Here is a 21,358-nt window from a genome sequence, read left to right as displayed (position 1 = left end):
TGTTTTGATCTTGGCTCTCCGCACATAATAATTAAAGCGAAATTTGCATATGAATTAATTGCAATTAATCGGAATATTTTGAGAAAAAGGAGCGAGGGAGGAGGCCTAGTTGCACTCCAAGTTTTTGATCACTTAAAAAAGCAACTAGAACTTTTAATTTTTTACAAACGTTTTCATTGGCAAAAAATATACGTACTTACGAATGAACTTACGTAACGAACTTCTATATCCGTATGTTTTTATTGCGTATATGAGGGGGTTCAACCCTGGTCGATACCTCGCTCTTTACATTAAAGCTTAGATTTTGTCCCAATTCCTTAAGAATGACCACTGAATCACAAAGACCGTAGAATAAATAGTTGAAATTACTAAAAATACTTTAGCGTAAAGAGTGAGGTATAACGAGAAGGTAAACCCCTGATATGCATAATAATTTTTGTTCGTTTTAAGTTTTAATGTTGCTCCTTACTTTGAGTAGAAACAAACTTTTCATATTTATTTTTTCATTGTTTTTTCAAATAATGCTCGAAAATCCTGCGCCACCTTAATTGAAATTCACTTCCCCCATGAGAGGTTTCTCCATGGAAATATCCTCCCATGTAACTCTCCCCCCTCAAATCCCCCCTAAACCAAAAAAAATCCCCCTGAAAACGTCTGTACACTTCCCAGTAACCATTGCTATATGTAAACACAGGTCAAAGTTTGTGACTTGCAGCCCCTCCCACGGGGACTGCGGGGGAGTGAGACGTCCCTAAATACATAGTTATTAGGTTTTTCGACGATGGTGAATAGAATGGCTATCGCAGAATTTTGATCCGGTGACTTTTGGGAAAAAATGAGTGTGGGAGGGGGAGTAGGTGCCCTCCAATTTTTTTGGTCACTTAAAAAGGGCACTAGAACTTTTAATTTCCATAAGAATTAGCCTTCTTGCGACATTCTAGGACCACTCAGTCGATAAGATCACCCCTGGAAAAAAAAGGAAAAACAAACAAAAAAAAAACAAAACAAATAAACACGCATCCGTGATCTGTCTTCTGGCAAAAAAATGCGAAATTTCACATTTTTGTAGATAGGAGCTTGAAACTTCTACTCTATGGTTCTTTGATACGCTGAATCTGATGGTGTTAAGATTGTATGACTTTTAGGGGGTGTTTCCCCCTATTTTCTAAAATGAGGCAAATTTTCTCAGGCTCGTAACTTTCGATGGGTATAACTGGTCTTGATGAAACTTATATATTTAAAATCAGCATTAAAATGCGATTCTTTCGATGTAACTATTGGTATCAAAATTCCATTTTTTAGAGTTTCGGTTTCTATTGAGCCGGGTCGCTCCTTACTACAGTTCGTTACCACGAACTGTTTGATTGGTTATATTTTCCAGCAGATGACTTCTTATTTTCTCCAGCTGGGCTTCAGTTGTAGCTAATTGTTCGTAAATCAGGGCGATACTTGAAGACACCGAGTTAGACCCTAATTTATCTCTTGCTTGTAGGGCTTAAAAGGTCTTAGAAAAAGTTTCGTAATTTTTCTGTGGTATTAGTAAGTTTTTGTGGCACTTTGTATTTACAAAGTGACATATAGTGATCGTAAATTCTGTCAGTCTGTCTGTCTGTCTTTCCCTGTTTTGCTTGTTTAGTCACTTCCAGATAAGCTAGGACGATGAAATTTTGCAGGCGTATCAGGAACCTGACTAGATTAAATTAGAAATAGGCGTTTTCCCAATTCGATCATCTGTGGGGAGTGGGGAGACGGTTAATTCAGAAAAAAAGACCGGTTTGAAACTTGGTGGAAAAAATGAGAACAAATCCTAGATACGTGATTGACATATTCGGAATGGGTCCGCTCTCTTTGGAGCAGTAGGGAGGGGGGTTAATTGTGAAAAATGAGAAAAATCTGTACCTGACAAGATTAAATTAGAAATAATCATTTATCCGACTCGACCGTCTGTAGGGGGGAGTGGAGGGACGGTTAATTCGAAAAAATGAGGTATTTTTAAGTTACGAAGGAGTGATCGAATCTTAATGAAATCTCATATTTAGAAGGATCTTGCAACTCAGATCTTTTATTTTAGATCTGACTGAATCCAGTTTCATTGGGGGGAGTTGTGGGGGCGGGACCAGAAATCTTGGAAAACGCTCAGAGTGAAGAGGTCAGGATGAAATTTGATGGGAAGAATAAGCACACATCCAAGATACGTAACCGCCGTAACTGGACCAGATCCGCACTCTTTGGGAGAGTTGGGCTGAGGGTAACTTGGAAAAATTAGAAAAATGAGGTATTTGTAATTTATGGACGGGTGATAAGATCTTAATGAAACTTTATATTTAGAAGGATCTTGTGCTTCAGCACTCTTGTTACAAACCCTGACAAGATCTGGTGACAGTGGCCAGAGGCGGAGGGGGAAACCAAAAATCTTGGAAAATGATTAGAGTGAAGATATCGGGATAAAACTTGGTGGGTAGAATAAGCAAATATCGTAGATACGTGATTGACGTAACTGGACGGATCCACTCTCTTTGGGGGAGTTGGGGGGGAAGGGTTAATTCCGACAAATTAGAAAAAATGAGGTATTTTAACTTAGGAAAGAGTCATCAGATATCAATGAAATTTGATGTTTGGAAGGATATCGTGTCTCATGGCTCTTATTTTAAATTCCGAACGGATCCGGTGATATTGGGGGGAAACTGGAAGGGGGAACCAAAAATTATGGGAAACGCATAGAGTGGGGGGATCGGAATGAAACTTGGTGGTAAAAACCATCGTAAGTCCTAGATATGAGATTGACGCAACTGGAACGGATCTGCTCTCTTCGGGAGAGTTGGGAGGAGGAGGGTTAATTCTGAAAAATAAAAAAAATAAGGTATTTTCAACTTACGAAGGAGAGATTGGACCTTATTGAAATTTGATATTTCCAAGGATAGCATGTCTCAAAAAACGCTTAGAGTATAGGGGTCGTGATGAAACTTGATGGTAAAAATAAGCACAAGTCCTGGAAACGGGATTGACATAGCCGGAACGGATCTGCTCTCTTTAGGGGAGCTGGGGGGAGGGGGAGGGTTAATTCTAAAAAAAATACACAAAATTAGGTGTTTTAACTTATGAAAGAGCGATCGTACCTTAATGAAATTTCATATTTAGAAGGACCTCGAAACCCAGATCTCCCATTTTAAATCCCTACCAGATCCAGTGTCATTAGGGGGGGGGGGGAATATTGGAAAACGCTTAAAGTGGAGAGATCAGGATGAAACTTGGGGGAACGAATAAGCACACGTCCAAGACAGGTGACTGACATAACCGGCTCGGATCTGCTCTCTTTGGTGGAGTGGGGGGGGGGGAGTAATTCGGTAAAATTATAAAAAATGAGGTATTTGTAACTTCCGAACGGGTGTTCAGATCTTAATGAAATTTGATATCTAGAAGGATCTTGTGCTTTAAAACTCTCATTTTAAATCTCGACCAGATCCGATGACATTGAAGGGAGCTGGAGGGGGAAACCGGAATTCTTGGAAAACGTGAAAATCGAGGTATCTTACAAATGGGTGATAGGATCTTAATGAAACTTAATATATAGAAGAATCTTATGTCTCAGATAATCCATTTTCAATTCGAATTGGATCCGAGGATATAGAGGGTTGGAGGGAAAAACAGAAACCTTGGAAACCGGAAATCTTGGAAAACGCTTAGAGTGGAGAGATCGGAATGAAACTTGATGGGAAGAATAAGCACAAGCTTTAGATACAAGATTGACATTATTGGTATGGATCCGTTCTCTTTGGGGGAGCTGGAAGTTGTTAATTTGGAAAAATTAGAAAAATTGAAGTGTTTTTAACTTAAGAATGGGTGACCGGATCTTAATAAAATCTGATAATTAAAAAAAACTCATGTCTCAAAGCTCTTCTTTTAAATACCGACCAGATCTATTGACATTGGGGGGGGGGAGTTGGAGGGGGAAACCAGAAAACTTGGAAAACGCTTATAAACGCCGTAGATGCGTAATTGACGTAACCGGACTGGATCCGCTTTCCTTGGGGGAGTTAGGTGGTGTGGCTCAGTGCTTTGGTGATTTTGGCGCTTCCGGACGTGCTAGGACGATGAAAATTGGTAGGCATGTCAGGGAGCTGCACTAATTGACTCTTTACAGTTGTTTTCCCCGATTTGACCATCTTGGGGGCTGAAGGGAGAGGAAAAATTAGAAAAATTGAGGTATTTTTAACTTACAAATGGGCGATCGGATCTTAATGAATTTTGATATTTAGAAGGACCTCGTGTCTCAGAGCTCTTGTTTTAAATCCCGACCGGCATTAAGCCTTTGATTTTTCTCTTAAAGCAAGCTATTGATTCTTAGAATTTTACTAGAGCTCATATCACATGAGCTCTTGGCTCTTGGCTCCTCTTGAGCTCGTCACAAGTGCCATATGAGCTCTTAGCTCTTGTTTTTGACGAATAGTATATAAATATAAGTAGATTCAAAAATTTATTAAATACCCCTAAGAGGTTTCCTTCCTCCCTTACCTGTATTTATGACCCCAGGGCAAGATTGCCCAATGTTTATTATGTACCTTCAGGAACATATGACTTTAACTCCGTAAAGCAAAGTATATGATTACCGCGGTTCCAAACCGGGGTAATCAGTCATTTATGAACGAGCCTATAAATCGTCAACTATATGATATGTTGGGGAAAAACCAAAATATTCTAAGATACGGCACTATTGGGAATAAAATGAGATCCCGTGGAACTAAAATGGACGAATATCCTACAACTTTAGATAAAAAAAAATAATGTTCGTATATTTTATAGGCGTTTCTTTACTTTTAAGAGCCAATAATGTTTAAAATAATGTGTTTTAAAGAATAATGTTCTTTTTTTAAAATAATATTCATACATTTTATAGGCCTAAAATCGCTATTTCTTTACCTTTAAAGGCCGATAATGTTTAAAATAATGTGTTTTTAAGAATAATGTTCTTTTTAAGAATAACTTTCTTTTTAAAAATAATGTTCATACATTTTAAAGGCCTGCAATCAGTGTTTCTTTACTTTTAAAGGCCAATAATGTTTAAAATAATGTGTCTTTAAGAATATTGTTCTTTTTAAAAATAAAGTACATACACTTTATAGGCGTACAATCGGTGTTTCTTTACTTTTCAAGGCCATTAATGTTTAAAATGATGTGTTTTTAAGAATAATGTTCTTTTTAAGAATGAAGTTCTTTTTAAAAATAACGTTCATACATTTTATAGGTCTACAATCGGTGTTTCTTTACTTTTCAAGGCCAATAATGTTTAAAATGATGTGTTTTTAAGAATAATGTTCTTTTTAAGAATGAAGTTCTTTTTAAAAATAACGTTCATACATTTTATAGGTCTACAATCGGTGTTTCTTTACTTTTAAAGGCCAATAATGTTTAAAATGATATGTTTTTAAGAATGATGTTCTTTTTAAAAATAACGTTCATACATTTTATAGGTCTACAATCGGTGTTTCTTTACTTTTCAAGGCCAATAATGTTTAAAATGATGTGTTTTTAAGAATAATGTTCTTTTTAAGAATGAAGTTCTTTTTAAAAATAACGTTCATACATTTTATAGGTCTACAATCGGTGTTTCTTTACTTTTAAAAGGCCAATAATGTTTAAAATGATATGTTTTTAAGAATGATGTTCTTTTTAAAAATAACGTTCATACATTTTATAGGTCTACAATCGGTGTTTCTTTACTTTTCAAGGCCAATAATGTTTAAAATGATGTGTTTTTAAGAATAATGTTCTTTTTAAGAATAAAGTTCTTTTTAAAAATAACGTTCATACATTTTATAGGTCTACAATCGGTGTTTCTTTACTTTTCAAGGCCAATAATGTTTAAAATGATGTGTTTTTAAGAATAATGTTCTTTTTAAGAATAAAGTTCTTTTTAAAAATAACGTTCATACATTTTATAGGTCTACAATCGGTGTTTCTTTACTTTTAAAGGCCAATAATGTTTAAAATGATATGTTTTTAAGAATGATGTTCTTTTTAAAAATAATGTTCATACATTTTATAGGCCTACAATCGGTGTTTCTTTACTTTTAAAGGCCAATAATTTTATCTGCTTTGTAACAGCTGTGTAACCTAACAAATTCCCATTCGTATGAGGTGTTAAAAATGATATTGCCTCAAGGTGTTGTTGCCAATTATACATGTTTTCAACTTCCTTTTAAATCTGGTCGTAATAATAAGGAGATGTCAACATTCTTAATGATATTCTGGCAAACCCCTTAAGGAGTGCTTAAGCCAATGAGAAAGGAGAAAATCTTGAATACTAAGAATTATTGCTAAAAATCATCTCTTATAACTACAAACTTAAGAATCTTTGGGATTATTAATCAGTATAAGATCTACAAAATGACACAAAAATCAAGGCTGTATAATTAGTACAACTCTTTTAAATAGTAAAGGAAGGATATCTTAAATAGCAAATTTTAAAGGAAACTGATGATAATAAAAAAAAAATTCCCGGCCAAAAATTTTGAAATCTTGTGGCAAATCGAGAGGCTACTTTACAATTCTCTACATCTTCTAAAAGTAATTTTATTACTACTTTTAAAAATTAGAGGTGTCCCCACTAATTAATTTTTTATGAAGCTCTAAAGAATAAAAATGCGAATTTGTTCGGCCTATTCATGTTAAAGCTTTCAATGAAGCCACAATAATTTTTTCATCAAAGAATCTGCTCGTGTCTGCTGTTAATACGCATTTCACTGCTATAGGAAAATAGCATTGGCTTCAAACCTCGGAGATCCACCTTAACATGGGCTCTTATGGAGAGAAATCCGTTAATTAAGTAGCTAATGCGTGGTTTCTAGAAAACAGGGAAGGAGTTATCGGATCGAGCTGAAATTTCCCGGATAAGCTCCTGGGCCGTAGGGGACCTTAACTTGTGAATTTCAGCCCGATCGGACAACGTTAAAAGGGGGGGGGGTTGGAGCGTCGAAACTTTCGGGGGGTTAAGATTTTCCTACGAAACTTTCCAGGAAAATTACTCGGAGAATTCCGCATCCAATGAGTCTTCGTACACCCAGATCCGATGTCGGATGTGACCTGTAGGCGTCTAGGAAAAAAAGTAAATGAATTTTAAGTGGCTATGCGTGGTTTCTGGAAAACAGGGAAAGAGTTATCGGATCAAGCTGAAATTTCACGGATAAGCTCCTGGGCCCTAGGGGACCTTAACTTGTGAATTTCAGCCCGATCGGACAACGTTAAAGGGGGGCTGGGGTTGACGAGTCGAAACTTTCGGCCAGATTTTCCCCATGATGGAAAAGTTGGAGGGGGATGAAATTTTGCAGGTTTCTTAGTTGGAGCTCGGGCTACGAAATGCATCCCTCCCCATCCCTCTGCGACCACTGGAACCGAAGATCGCTTAACATTGTCGTGTGTCGCCTCTTTATAGAGGCACGAGTGTGCCTCCTTGATATGAAGAGGAAGTGCAAAAAATGAAGCGAGGGGAGCCCCCCGGCTCACCTACGTGCTTTACTGGGTAAAGTGGTGGGGATTTTTTCTTAAATTAAGTCGAAATGATCTGACTTAAGAAACTGAAATCCAAATTAAATTTTATTATAGGATATTCTGGACTTCTTTTATGTCCTTGTATAGTAGAAAAGTTTATATTTTTTATGCAACTCGTTAAATCTCAATGAGAGAAAGGGACGTCAATTGCTAAACTCTTAAATTTAGTCAACCATGATTTAGTCAATTAAATTTAGTCAAAGTCATTCTTGTCAACCAGGATTTGAATATTATTCCGTCAATAAGGACTCTAGTAAATAAAATTGATAAGTGTTTATGAATATTGTGAGATAATTTTGTTTTCAGAAAATTGGTTATTTCAAAAGACCCATAAAAGTATTAAATCCTGAAAACAAGATCAACATTGTGCAATTCCGATAAGCTAATTTGTAATGTTCCAGCACGTAAACAAAAACTTATTTTCAGAGAAAATCGATAAATTATATCGATGTGTTATATTAAATTATATCCATATATAATATGAAAAAAAGAAATTGTGGAAAGAATCGTAAAGTCCTCAGCACATGGAGACAAGTTAGAAAGGTTCACATCAATAATTTTTTTTTTAATTTAAACTAAGCTTGCAGGAAAGGAATGTAACCTGGCTCGTCTCCCTCCCAAACTACTGGTATTATTGTTATTATTATTGGGCCCATTTGACAGGGCCCCTGCACTCGACAGGTGGCAGGCTTATATAAATTTGATTCTCTTATCATGCAATAGCATAATCATTGCATTAGTCTTTTGTTGGCAAATCAGCAATTTCAATTAAATTAAGAAATTCTGGTGTGACTTCAATCTCTCCTTCCTGTAAATGCATCAAAGAATAAAAATTTTCATAAGATTTTTTTTTCTCATGAAACTCTTGTGATTTTCGCTTTTGCTTTTCTTGTAACCACAGATTTTGCCTACAATTCGATGTGATCATCCCTCTCGCTGATAATTGGCAGCGCATTAGCGCTGCTTAAGTGAAGAGCGATGTAAAACATAATGTATTTTTTTTATTTAGACTATGGCATTTGGTATAGAAGGAGTTATCATAAAAACTTCAAAAAAGGTTCACTCGATTGGAAACTGAAACTTCGCATTTTAATAGTCAAAAATGACTGTAGGCAACCAGTCCCCACCCTCACACCCATCATTTCCTCAAATATTGAAGTTTTGGGACAGCTGTTTTGTTCAGCGTAGTTGAAAAGTCCTGTAAACTTATCTTTGAAAATGACAGCAACATCACAGGCGTCTGGGCACGGGTTGGAAGTTTGGCCCCCAGGGCATACAAAGTTTCTATGGAATGGAAGTGCATTAGATTGAAAATCAGTACTTCTTAAGCCCTTCTTAATATTTGAAAGTGATTAGAGGGCAACCAGACCCCCACACTCATCATATTTCCAAACATATCGAATGAAATTTTTGAGATGGCCATTTTGTTCAGCATAGTTAGAAGTTCTAATAACTGTGTATTTGAGAATCATAACCCTGCTTGCCCTCAGAGCAAAGGTTGTAAGTTATGAGTAGCAAGGGTGTTCTAGATCCAACAGTCCTCCCCCTGAGGGTGTTTCAGGTTCGATGGTCCTCCCCTGAACAGTTCTAGGTTCAATGATCCTCCCTGCAAGGGTGTTTCAGGTCCGATGGTCCTACTCCCCTGGGATCTAGCTCCAATGATATTCCCCCCATAGTATGCAATGCTAACACCAGTCAAGCTTGCATTCTTGAAGGGTATCGATCCCTTAATTGGTTAGTTGTTCCTGTTTTTCATCCGATCGTGCCAAATATCTGTAGCCATTGTTAACCATTTCCCCACCAATGTCGATATTGAATTTTTTCATTTCCCAGGGGATTACCGTTACCCTTTTTTCTCCACGGATCCAGGTGCCTATTGGAAATACTACCAATCAATAGATTTCAAAGTTAATACAAGCTTGCTTTAGCTTTACATGCACAATGGCACCACCACTTGACATGGAAACTTATAGTCCCCCTGAAAATGATTCATTAAATATATGCCACTATAAGATTTGAATATGAAACGCCACGGATAGAACAGATAGCATGTCAACCGTCTGTGCCATCTATCTCTTTAAATTAGGACATTCTAGCAGATACTTTTTGAAAATTTTGCAAGAATTATGTAAATCCTGACAGAGGAACTACACTGAAGCCCCTCAACTTTCAGCTTGCACGGAGTCATTGTCAAAACAGTAAAAAGTAGTGCTTTTTCTCTTCTTGTGCTATAAATCTAATCAAATACTGCCAAGTTGTGGGTTTTTTTGGTAGAGAATAGTATTTTTCCCAACGGAAGCTTTTTTCTCGTTGCAAGTAATAGTTCAAATATATTTGATTTGCAATCAATGTCGTTACTCATTATGCATGTGTCCGTGTTTATTTTTAATTGGAACAGATTGTCTGAATGTTTCAAGAAACTGCCGTGAAACAACATCAAAATATCAGGGATTTATTCGAAAAACTTCGAAATTAAAAATCCTAGATTTCTCGAATTCTGAAAAGAATAAATTCTTGAAGTACTAAATGGGATTTGAGGCTTAAATTTGAAAATAAAGTGCATCTAATTAAAAGTGCCGAAACCCTATAGGCAAGTGTATTCTCCTGATGCGCCCTTGTGTTGGGTTGTTGCCTCTGAATTATTTGTCTTTACTGTTTTTATTGTTTCGTAAATGACGACTTATACTTATTGACGACATGACTGCCTGTCCATGGATTATTCTTTATGGTTGATTGTGTATGGCTATGCTGTTTGACCTATGTGATTGTATGGATGGGTAGGGTTAAGGCCACGTTCAAGTGCTGATCTATATTAATCACTAATTTAGGAAAACAGTCTTCCTTTTCTCTTTCTGTCTCCTTTCTTTTTTTCTTTTTTTTGTAATGTGTTTGTGCTGTTGCATTGGTGATTTCTCTTTTCGTAATATGAAAACTAATTGAAAAAAATGTGATTTTGTTGAATATATTTAAGCAATAGCAATCAAAATGTTTAAGCTTATGTTTAGTTGTCACATGATTATGTTTAGTTTATGTTTTATGTTTAGTTGTCCTTATGTTTAGAATAATGTGGTTAGCTATGAAACTAACTTACATTAAGAGATTAAACAACAAAGATTAACAACAGAGAATTTGGGCTAGATTTGGGCTATTATTCTTCAGCTCCTCATCTGGTGAGTTGTAAATTCTTAATGCCACTAAAGAAGAAATAGGTCTGATCACCCCTCATGGATCAGCAGAGAGGTAGTGAGGTTAATAAATGGAGGGGGTCTTTTTCACAGAGATCGTATCCTGGAAACTGACCTGACTAGACATCACACCTGTTTCAAGTCAGATGCGGTTGCCGTTTTTCTTGATATGATGAACTCTCTTTAACTGTTGGCAATGCCCCATTACTCTTTACCATATAGGAATTATAAATGGTTAGACAATACTTGTGATTCAAGTTTCCCCAACATTCCATTCTTGAGGAGAATAGACCACACGAATGGTTTTTCAAAATTAATGGTGATTACCAGTAGAACCTCAAGACTCGGTAAATGATTTTGTTTTCCCATGCATAAACGGACCAGTGCCTAGGGATTCATTGAGTCCCTCTAATTATTGCTTGGTACAGGATGGGGGTATACACTGCACACTTTCAAAACAAAAGCTTATTGCCGACCTTCCTCCCAAACGGAATATTGTTGTACATAACATATTTTTGCGGTGGATGCTTGTCAACGGTTTCAAGGTCACAAAGATTCATAGAGCCTTTCAGTTTGAGCAAAAGCAATACATGAAGACGTTTATTGACACCTGATTCAGTAAAAGCTCTGAGGCAATAAAGGAGCTTGGATAAGAAATCTTTAATCACATTTTAAATTAAACCTTCGGTAAGATATGCGAAAGTGTGCGCCATAGGAGTCGTTTTGATGTTGTAACCGACCCGAAAGAATATGCCCGAATGATTGCCGATCCGAATTTCACGTTGTTCACGATCGTAGACTGCATAAAACCATGGCTAAGGAAGGCTATACTCAAACATGGCATTGAAATTAATTTATTGATATGCTATCTGAGCTTTGTTTAAATTTAATTGAAGGTAATGACCAACTGCTAGAAATAGTTAAGCAACGGATAAAGCAGCATCTCTCACTTGTACGCTCTCTATCTTGCAAAAATAAGTGAAAAGATTTTAAAAGAAGACGGCTCTTTCAAGCGGGTGGTAGTGACTGTTACTGCCAATAGTCACGGGATTTGTAAATACTATTCTCTAAAAAAATGGCTAAACCTTACATTGATCCCAATAGTACCAATAGTACCAATAGTACCTCTTTTACCAAAAGAGCACACTGACAATGATTTTGATAAATATTTTAACAATGAGACAACTGCCGACGTGAAAAATTAATTTTACTTCAAAATGCCCTTCGACATGTTGACCAGCATATGCCTTGTCATGAAAGACCGCTCATAGTAAATGTAATTGATCCACCTCATAATTCTTAAAGTTCAACATCACCACCAGCAGTAAATTTCATCAAGTGTTGTAGATGTTGTTTTTTTTCAACGCTGAGGACTAGCCTTGGTCATGTGATAACTCATTGCATTCTTGTTTGAACATACCGTTTTAAAAACTTTGATAGGCTGACAACTTGATCATTTAACCGATAGTGAAGAAACAAGCACAAACGAGGATGTAAAACAATGAGATAGTTTCGAAATAATTAATAGAATGTCATCTATGGTATTTTGATCCTGAAAAGCCAGGGATAGTTTTATAATACCAACTAGATTATATAAGCTATTGTTCCGAGTTTTCATCCGTCACGATGTCTACGATTGAAAAAGAAAAAGTTCAACTGGCTGCAAAGTCAATTTAGTCCCTTCTTTCGATACTATTTTGTTGTTGTTTTTTTCAACGCTGAGGAATAGCCTTTGATCATGTGATTACTGATCGATAGCGAGGAAACAAAACAAAAGTGTTGCTCTCGCAACACTTTAGTCGGCGAAGCCGGACAAAGGTTGCCGCCACACTTCACGTAGCCTGGGCAACGTAGGTCTAGTTTTATAATCCTTTAAGCATTGTCGCTAAATCTTCCTCACGAAACAAATCTTCCTACACATCCAAGGTATCACAGACTTTTTTTCCGTCTATATCTTAGAGGAACTATTGTTAATTGTTACTACTAGCTCGTTACATTGAATCATTTTTATTAGCTAATTGTTGCCTAATATTCTTAGAACTACCATGTATATTCTTTTTCCTCTTGAAAAGTTCTTAAATGTTGTCTTTTACTGCACTGATGTGGTTACGAACATGTTTTTCACAAATATATAAACGTACTTCGTTTCTTCCAGACATTTGCAATAGTTCAGCCACAGGACTGAGTGAGCTTAAATATAACTTAAAGGGACTGCTGGAAATTCAGAACAATAGGAAGAAAAGATTAACAGACATTTGTTATGATGTTAACCGTAATTTGCTGGGATTCTATGGATTAAATACCAGAAAATTGGATCATATTATATCGGTTGATCAGCAACATCTTTTATATTGCTACGTTCCAAAGGTAAGGTTATTTTTACAGAATCAATTTCAGGCTTAACGGGACCAACCATAAATATATAAAATATTCAGTACAAAGACATCAATTCCAATAAAATTTCAATGCAATTTTGTCTGTAGATGCTTTCTATTGAACAATTTTACAGAATTTTTACAAAATTTAACAAAAATGACAACAATATGCCAATACTGTTTTGAACTATCAGTGGCACGTGTTTTTAAATTTGAATGATATCTTTAATTTCTGGGAATTTCAACCGTAATTAGTGAATACCAATTCATTTCACTTCAAGAAATCAAATTTCTTGTTTTAACGACAGTGTAGTTTTCTGCCACCGTAGATTTTCTGCCACCGTAGATTTTCTGCCACCGTAGATTTTCCGCCACCGTAGGTCATCAAGAAGATTATTTGGATCAGAATAGACGGGTTAGGTTAGTCTATGTCTATGTCTATGTCTATGTTATGCCTATATTTTTGTCTATATCTGTGTCTATGTCTATGTTTATGTCTATGTCTTTGTCTATTTCTATGTCTATGTCTATGTCTATGTCTATTCTCATATCTATGTATATTTCTATATCGATGTCTATTCTGACATACTTGAATCAAAAGGTGGCGGGAAACATACGGTGGCGGAAAACCGTGGTGGCGTTAAAACACTGATACCAAGAAATATCTAATGCATCAAATAAACTTCCGAAATGCAAAAAAAAAATAGTTTACGGAGAGTCGAAAAAGCAAACTGATCAAAACACGCGAATATTAAACTAACTCTTGTAAAGTTTACTTCAAAAGGTTAGATTTTGTCTTTGTTTTTTCTAAGCACTGAGGACGACTTGGCGGAGGTGTTGAAATATTTGTTTGCTTTCGTTTCATACTTTGCTGCTAGCTGAAAAAATTTCGCACTTGTTGATTTTATTTTTCTTTTATTATATTCTTTATTGAAATATTTCTCTTGTTCAAACCATCTCTTGTTGAAATATTTGCTTGCTTTCGTTTCATACTTTGCTACTAGCTGAAAAAATTAACACTTACTTGGTTTTATTTTTCATTTATCATATTCTTTCTTTTCTTTGTTTCATACATGGAATAATTCCATGTATTTTGGTTTTATGATTGACGCAAATTTATCATGGAAAACACAATGTGATATTATGGCTTTAAAATTGTCAAGATTTCTGACTGTACTTCACCGAGTTAAAAACTTAGTTTCAAAGAAAATTCTTGACTACTTTATTCTGTTGTTTTTTACCCGTATATTTCCTATGGTTGCTCAATATGGTCAAGTAATTTTGTGTCATGATATATAAAAAAAAAATTCAGAAAATTCAAAATAAAGCTGTTAAACTTTTGTCATCAAAAATATTTGTAACTCAAAATATTATTGAATGTTACATCAAGAATCAACTCTAAGATATTTCAAAAAACTAGAGATTATCAAGTTAGTATTTTCACAAATAAATATCTTAATAACTTATTTATCAACATCAAGAATCAACTCTAAGATATTTCAAAAGCTAGAGATTATCAAGTTAGTATTTTCACAAATAAGTATCTTAATAAATTATTTCCCTCTTCTTTCGAAAATATTTGTTCATCGATGTTGTTCTCCATAGTTATGATACACGAGGATCATCGAATCTAGTTAATCGATTGATTTAAAAAGCTTTTTCCACAAAATAAGTTTTCTAAAAAAAAAGTAAAGAACTCCATTAAGCCAAAATTGAACGAAAAAAGAATCAAATAATTTACCAATCATACAACTACCACGAATCAGCATCAATAAATACATAAAACCCAAAACGATCTGAAATTACAATCAAACAGTTCGTGGTAACGAACTGTAGTAAGGAGCGACCCGGCTCAATAGTAACCAAAACTCAAAAAAATGGAATTTTGATACCAATAGCTACATCAAAAGAATCCCATTTTAAAGCTGATTTTAAATATATAAGTTTCACTAAGTTTAATCTTACCCAACAAAAGTTACAAGCCTGAGAAAATTTGCCTTATTTTAGAAAATTGGGAGAAACACCCCCTAAAGGTCGTAGAATCTTAACGAAAATTGCACCATCAGCTTCAGCGTATCAGAGAACCCTATTGTAAAAGTTTCAAGCTCCTATCTGCAAAAATGTGGAATTTTTGTATTTTTTGCCAGAAGGCAGATCACGGATGCGTGTTTATTTGTTTGTTTGTTTTTTTCCCAAGGCTGAACGTATTGACCCAGTGGTCCTAGAAGTTACGAGAGGGCTCATTCTAACGGAAATGAAAAGTTCTAGTACGTTTTTTAAGTACCAAAAAATTGGAGGGCATCTAGGCCCCCTCCCACGCTAATTATTTTCCCAAAGTCAACGGATCAAAATTCTGCGATATCCATTTTATTCAGCGTAGTCAATAACCTTATAACTATGTCTTTGGGGACGAATTACTCCCCCAAAGTCCCCATGGGAGGGGCTACTAGTTACAAACTTTGACCAGTGCTTGCATATAGTAAGGGCTATAGGGAAGTGTACAGACGTTTTCAGGGGGATTTTTGGGGAGAGGCTGAGAAGAAGGGAATATGCTGAGGGAGCTTTCCATCGAGCAATTTGTCATGGGGGAAGAAAATTTCCATGAATGGAGCGCAGGATTTTCTAGCATTATTTAAGAAAAAAAACAATGAAAAATAAATATGGAAAAGTTTTTTCAACTGGAAGTAAGGAGCAGCATTAAAACTAAAAACGAACAGAAATTATTACGCATATGAGGGGCTCACCTTCTTCTAATACCTCGCTCTTTACGCTAAAGTGTTTTAGTAATTTCAAATATTTATTCTACGGCTTTTGTGATTCAGGGGTCATTCTTAATGAATTGGGATAAAGTTTAAGCTTTAGTGTAAAGAGCGAGGTACTGACAGGGGGGTGAACCCAATCATATATGTAATAAAAACTTCAGAATAAAAAGTTCTTTACGGAGCTAATTTATAAGTTACGTACATCTTAAAAAAATTCGTAAAAAATTGAAAGTTCTAGTTGCTTTATTAAGTAACCAAAAAATCGGAGGGCAACTAGGCTTCCTCCCCTTAAAAACACTAAAGTTTTTTGCTGTTTTAAAAAGTAGAATTAAGAGCATTGTTTTAACAATAAAAAAAATGCAAATTTCGTTTTAATTATTCCTCTGGGGAGAGCCAAAATGAGCGACATTAAAACTTAAAATGAACAGAAATTACTTCGTATATGAAAGGGGCTGCTTCCTCATCAGCGCCCCGCTCTTTACACTAAAGTTTTTTACTGTTTTTAAAGAAGAGTTGAGAGAAAGAGTCAAATTTTAGCGTAAAGAGCGAGGCGCTGATGAGGAAGTAGCCCCTTTCATATATGAAGTAATTTTTGTTCGTTTTAAGTTTTAATGTCGCTCCTTACTTTCAGTTAAAAAAAACTTGTTTTTTTATTTAATAAATAAATGAGTCAAACTCAAAGGAGCAGAAATTGACATGAGTAGGGTTGAAAATCCCGTTGCTTTCTAAAAGCCAGCATATAATTAGCACTTTACTAAAAAAATTCAAATGAATGTGCGTCGTCAGTTTAATATAAATATGCTGATATTTATTCCTTAAAATCTTAACTAATTTTTGACTTAAAGTTCTAAAAGTAAAAATATTTAAAATAATTTTACCAGCAAACTACTAAAGCTACTTAAGCTAAGACTATTGCTATTAATTGTACTCTTACTGCTACTACTACAACTACTGGTGCTACTGCTACTACTAATAAACCTAAGGCTATTAAGGTGAAAATTGTTGGCAATATTATAACTGTATTGAAATTAATCGAAACACACAATGCCTACATAGGTTGTTAAGAGGCGTATCAGCAATGCTTCAGGTCCAGTTGATAGTATTAAGTTAAAAATTCATCGTGTGTTAAAGGGGATGTTGAAAAAAAGGTGCTAATTGCATGCTGCTGCTAATGTTACTACAACTATTACAAGGCATAATTACTGAGCCTTTCAACAATGCTGAACAAATTGATGTCTCAAAACTTTGTTTGAATGTTTATTACGGGAAATGATGAGCGTAGGGGGGAAGTTCTCTCAAATCACTTTTACTCTTAAAAAAGGCACTATTTCTTCCAATTTAAGATCAAATCAGACCCATCGGAATATAATACGACCACCCATTCCATAAGAACCTTACATGCCTCCAGTGCATAACTCCAAGCCCGCGCAGGGCTCTTGACCTCCATCACTATTGACTCTTAAAAGGGAACTAGAACGTTTTCAATAAATTGAGCCACCTCTAATGTTTATACAACGATCCCTTAAATAAGAAGCTTAAATGCCCCAGGTGCATAACCTGCAACCCTCACCCTCAGGCTCTGGTGGTTTGAATCAGTTTCAAAAGCCTTGTTATATGATATTTGGACTGTTTTGAATAAAAGGACTGTCTCAAAATATCTGTTGAATACATTTCGAGTAAAACGACATTTTTGTTCGTGTTTGGGGGGAGGGGGAGGTATCTGTGCTCTGATCACTTTTACTCTTAAAAAAGGCACTAGAGCTTCTGATTACCAATCCAATAAGTCCAGTCCAAAGCATATACAACCACTGTTTCTATAAGAACCTTATATGTCCCATGGCTTAACTTACAACCCTTTCCCTGATAGATGTAGAAGGGGGTGATTATCCTCCTCACAGACATAATTTCTGAAACCTTCAACTACAACGAACAAAAATATTATCTCCAAATTTTCATCGGAGGTGTTAAGAGAAATGATGAGCATGGAGGGGGAGGGGAGCTGGCTACTCTTAAATCACTTTGAATCTTGAAAAGGACACTATAACTTCTTATTTCATATCAACTAAGCCATATCTGAAGTTTATACGACCGCCCATTCCATAAAAACTTTATATGCCCACATGGCAGAACTTTAAAACCTATCGTCATTGCGCTGGGACGTTGTTTTAACCCTAGAGACGTTATTTATGTTCTTTGGACTATTTTTAACAAAAATCGCTGTCTCGTAATTTCAATCAGAAGTGTTGGTGAAAAGAGAGGTTATCAGGGGGGGGGGTCTAAATACCCTCCATCACTTTTGACGCTTAAAAAGGAACTAGAATTCCCAATTTAAAACCAAATGAGCCTCTTCTAAAGTTAAACAACCGTCCCTTCTATAAGAACCTTGTATGCCCCACCGCAGAACTTACAACCCTCGCCCCTAGACTCTAGTGGTTTGTATAAGCCCCAAAAGCCTTGTTATATGATCTTTGGATTATTTTGAATAAAATTGCTGTCTCAAAGTTTTTATTCGATATATTTCGGCAAAACACGACATTTTTTTGGTGGTGGGGGGGGGGGTTAACTGCTTTCTCATCAATTTGACTCTTAGAAAGGGCACTAGCAATTTAGATTACCAATCGAATGAGTCCCCCTGTGAAGCATGTAAAACCACCTGTTCTATAAAAATCTTATATCCTCCTGGGGTATAACTTACAACCCTTACACTGAAAGCTGTGGGGACGGGGGTGTCTTCCTGGAAAACAGAATTTCCAGACTCTTTAAGCACAAAGAAAAAAATCTATCTCCAAATTTTGAAAGGATATCTTTGGGGAAATGATGAGCGTGGGGGGGTGGTTGCTCTCAAATCACTATGACTCTTAAAATGGGTACTATAACTTTCAATTTTAAATCAAATGAACAGCATCTGAAGTTTATGTGACCACACATTCCATAAAAACCTTATGTGGCCCCAGGTCTTGACAAAAACCCCGAACCTAGGGCACTGGGGGGGGGGGGTGTCAACCCTAGAGGCATTGTTTTAGTTCTTTGAACAATTTTGAGCAAAATCACTATCTCGCAATTTTAATCAGATTCCTTTGGTGAAGAGGGTTTGTTGGAAGGTGGGGTGCTAACTGCCCTCCATTACTTTTGACCTTTCACAGGGAACTATAATTTCCAATTTTTAACTAAATGAGCCTCCTCTAAAGTTTATACAACCGTTCCTTCCATAAAAGCCTTAAAAACCAACTGCAAATAACTTACAAGTGTCCTTGCCCATAACCCCAAAGCCCTTGCCCCTAGGCTCCGGAGTTTGTTTCAACCCTAAAAGCCTTGTTATATAATATTTTGACCGTTTGGAATAAAATGGCTATCTTAAAATTTCTGTTAGATGCATTTCGGGAAAATGCGACGTGTGTGTTGGGTTGAGGTTGGGGGGGGTACCTACCCTCCGGTCACTTCGAATCTTATAAAGAGCACTAGAATTTCTGATTCAAAATTCAATAAGTCCCCCCCCCCCCGAAGTTTATATGACCACGCCTTCTGTAAAAGTTTTATATACCCCCAGTGCATAACTTACAACCCTTGCCATGAGATAATCCTCAAAGACATAATCTCCGGACCTTTCAAATACGTTAAACAAAATGACTATTTCAAAATTTAGATGGGAAAGTGATTGGGGAAATGGTGGGCGTGGGGGGGGGGGTTAGTTGCTCTCCAATTATTTTTGGCTATTAAAGAGAGCACTAGCCCCTTTCAATTTCCAATCGAATGAACCCTTTTTATGGCACTTGGTATTAACCAAGTGACATATAGCAGTCGCCAATTCTGTCGGTCTGTCGGTCTGTCGGTCTGTCTGTCGGTCCGGGTTTTGCTACTTTAGGCACTTCCAGGTAAGCTAGGACGATGAAATTTGGCAAGCGTATCAGGGACCGGACCAGATTAAATTAGAAATAGTCGTTTTCCCGATTTGACCATCTGGGGGGGAGTGGGGGCCCGGTTAATTCGCAAAAAATAGAAAAAATGAAGTATTTTTAACTTATCAGCGGGTATTTGGATCTTAATGAAATTTGATGTTTGGAATGATATTGTGTCTTAGAGCTCTTATTTTAAATCCCGACCGGATCTGATGACATTGGGGGGAGTTGGAGGGGGAAAACCTAAAGTCCCGGTTTTGCTACTTTAGGCACTTCCAGGTAAGCTAGGACGATGAAATTTGGCAAGCGTATCAGGGACCAGACCAAATTAAATTAGAAATAGTCGTTTTCCCGATTTGACCATCTGGGGGGGGGGAGTAGGGGCCGGTTAATTCGGAAAAATAGAAAAAATGAAGTATTTTTAACTTATGAGCGGGTGATTGGATCTTAATGAAATTTGATGTTTGGAATGATATTATGTCTCAGAGCTCTTATTTTAAATCCCGACTGGGTCTGATGACATTGGGGGGAGTTGGAGGGGGGAAACCTAAAATCTTGGAAAACACTTAGAGTAGAGGGATCGGGATGAAACTTGATGGGAAAAATAAGCGCAAGTCCCAGATACATGATTGACATAATCGGAACTTATTTGCTCTCTTTGGGGTAGTTGGGGGGGGGGAGTAAGTCTTAAAAATTAGAAAAATGAGGTATTTTCAACTTACGAACGGGTGATCGGATCTCAATGAAATTTGATGTTTAGAAGGATATCGTGTCTTAGAGCTCTTATTTTAAATCCCGACCGGATCTGGTGATGGGGGCGGGGAGTTGGGAGGGGGAAACCTAAAACTAGGAAAACACTTAGAGTGGAGGGATCGGGATGAAACATGGTGGGAAAAATAAACACAAGTCCTAGATAGATGATTGACATAAACGGAACGGATCCGCTCTCTTTTGGGTAGTTGGGGGGGGGGGGGTATTTTTGAAAAATAAAAAAAAATGAGGTATTTTTAACTTACGAACGGGTGATCGGATCTCAATGAAATTTGATATTTAGAACGATATCGTGGCTCAGAGTTCTTATTTTAAACCCGACCGGATCTGGTGACATTGGGGGGGGGGGAGTTGGGAGGGAGAAACCTAAAAATTGGAAAACACTTAGAGTGGAGGGATCGGGATAAAACTTGGTGGAAAAAAAACACGAGTCCTAGATACATGATTGATATAACCATAACGGATCCGCTCTCTTTGGGGTAGTTGGGGGGGGGGGTAATTCTGAAAAATTAGAAAAAATGAGGTATCTTTAACTTACGAACGGGTCATTGGATCTCCATGAAATTTGATTTTTAGAAGGATATCGTGTCTCAAAGCTCTTATTTTAAATCCTGACCGGATCTGGTGACATTGGGGGAAGTTTGGGGTGGGGAGACCTAAAATGATGGGAAACGCTTAGATTGGAGGGATTGGGATGAAACTTGATTGGAAAAATAAGCAAAAGTCTTGCATACGTAATTTACATAATTGGAACGGATCCGCTCAATTGCGGGGGGGGGGGGTAATTCTGAAAAATAAGAAAAATGACGTATTTTTAACTTACG

At 36.5% G+C, this 21,358-nt stretch overlaps 1 protein-coding gene across 2 annotated transcripts in view; it reads left to right on the top strand.

The window, feature by feature from the left end:
• LOC136032680 (carbohydrate sulfotransferase 11-like) overlaps positions 1-21,358 on the top strand; it is an 83,308-nt gene that overhangs the window by 35,058 nt on the left and 26,892 nt on the right. For both annotated transcript variants that reach the window (XM_065712976.1, XM_065712975.1), the window contains exon 3: positions 12,886-13,097. In XM_065712976.1, coding sequence (XP_065569048.1) covers positions 12,886-13,097 — 212 coding nt within the window. The remainder of the gene's footprint in view (positions 1-12,885; positions 13,098-21,358) is intronic.

This window comes from Artemia franciscana, chromosome 11 (genome assembly GCF_032884065.1).
Source record: "Artemia franciscana chromosome 11, ASM3288406v1, whole genome shotgun sequence".
Lineage (NCBI taxonomy): Eukaryota > Metazoa > Arthropoda > Branchiopoda > Anostraca > Artemiidae > Artemia > Artemia franciscana.
The sequence above is the reverse complement of the archived record's forward strand: the minus strand, read 5'-3'. Positions and strand labels throughout refer to the sequence as shown.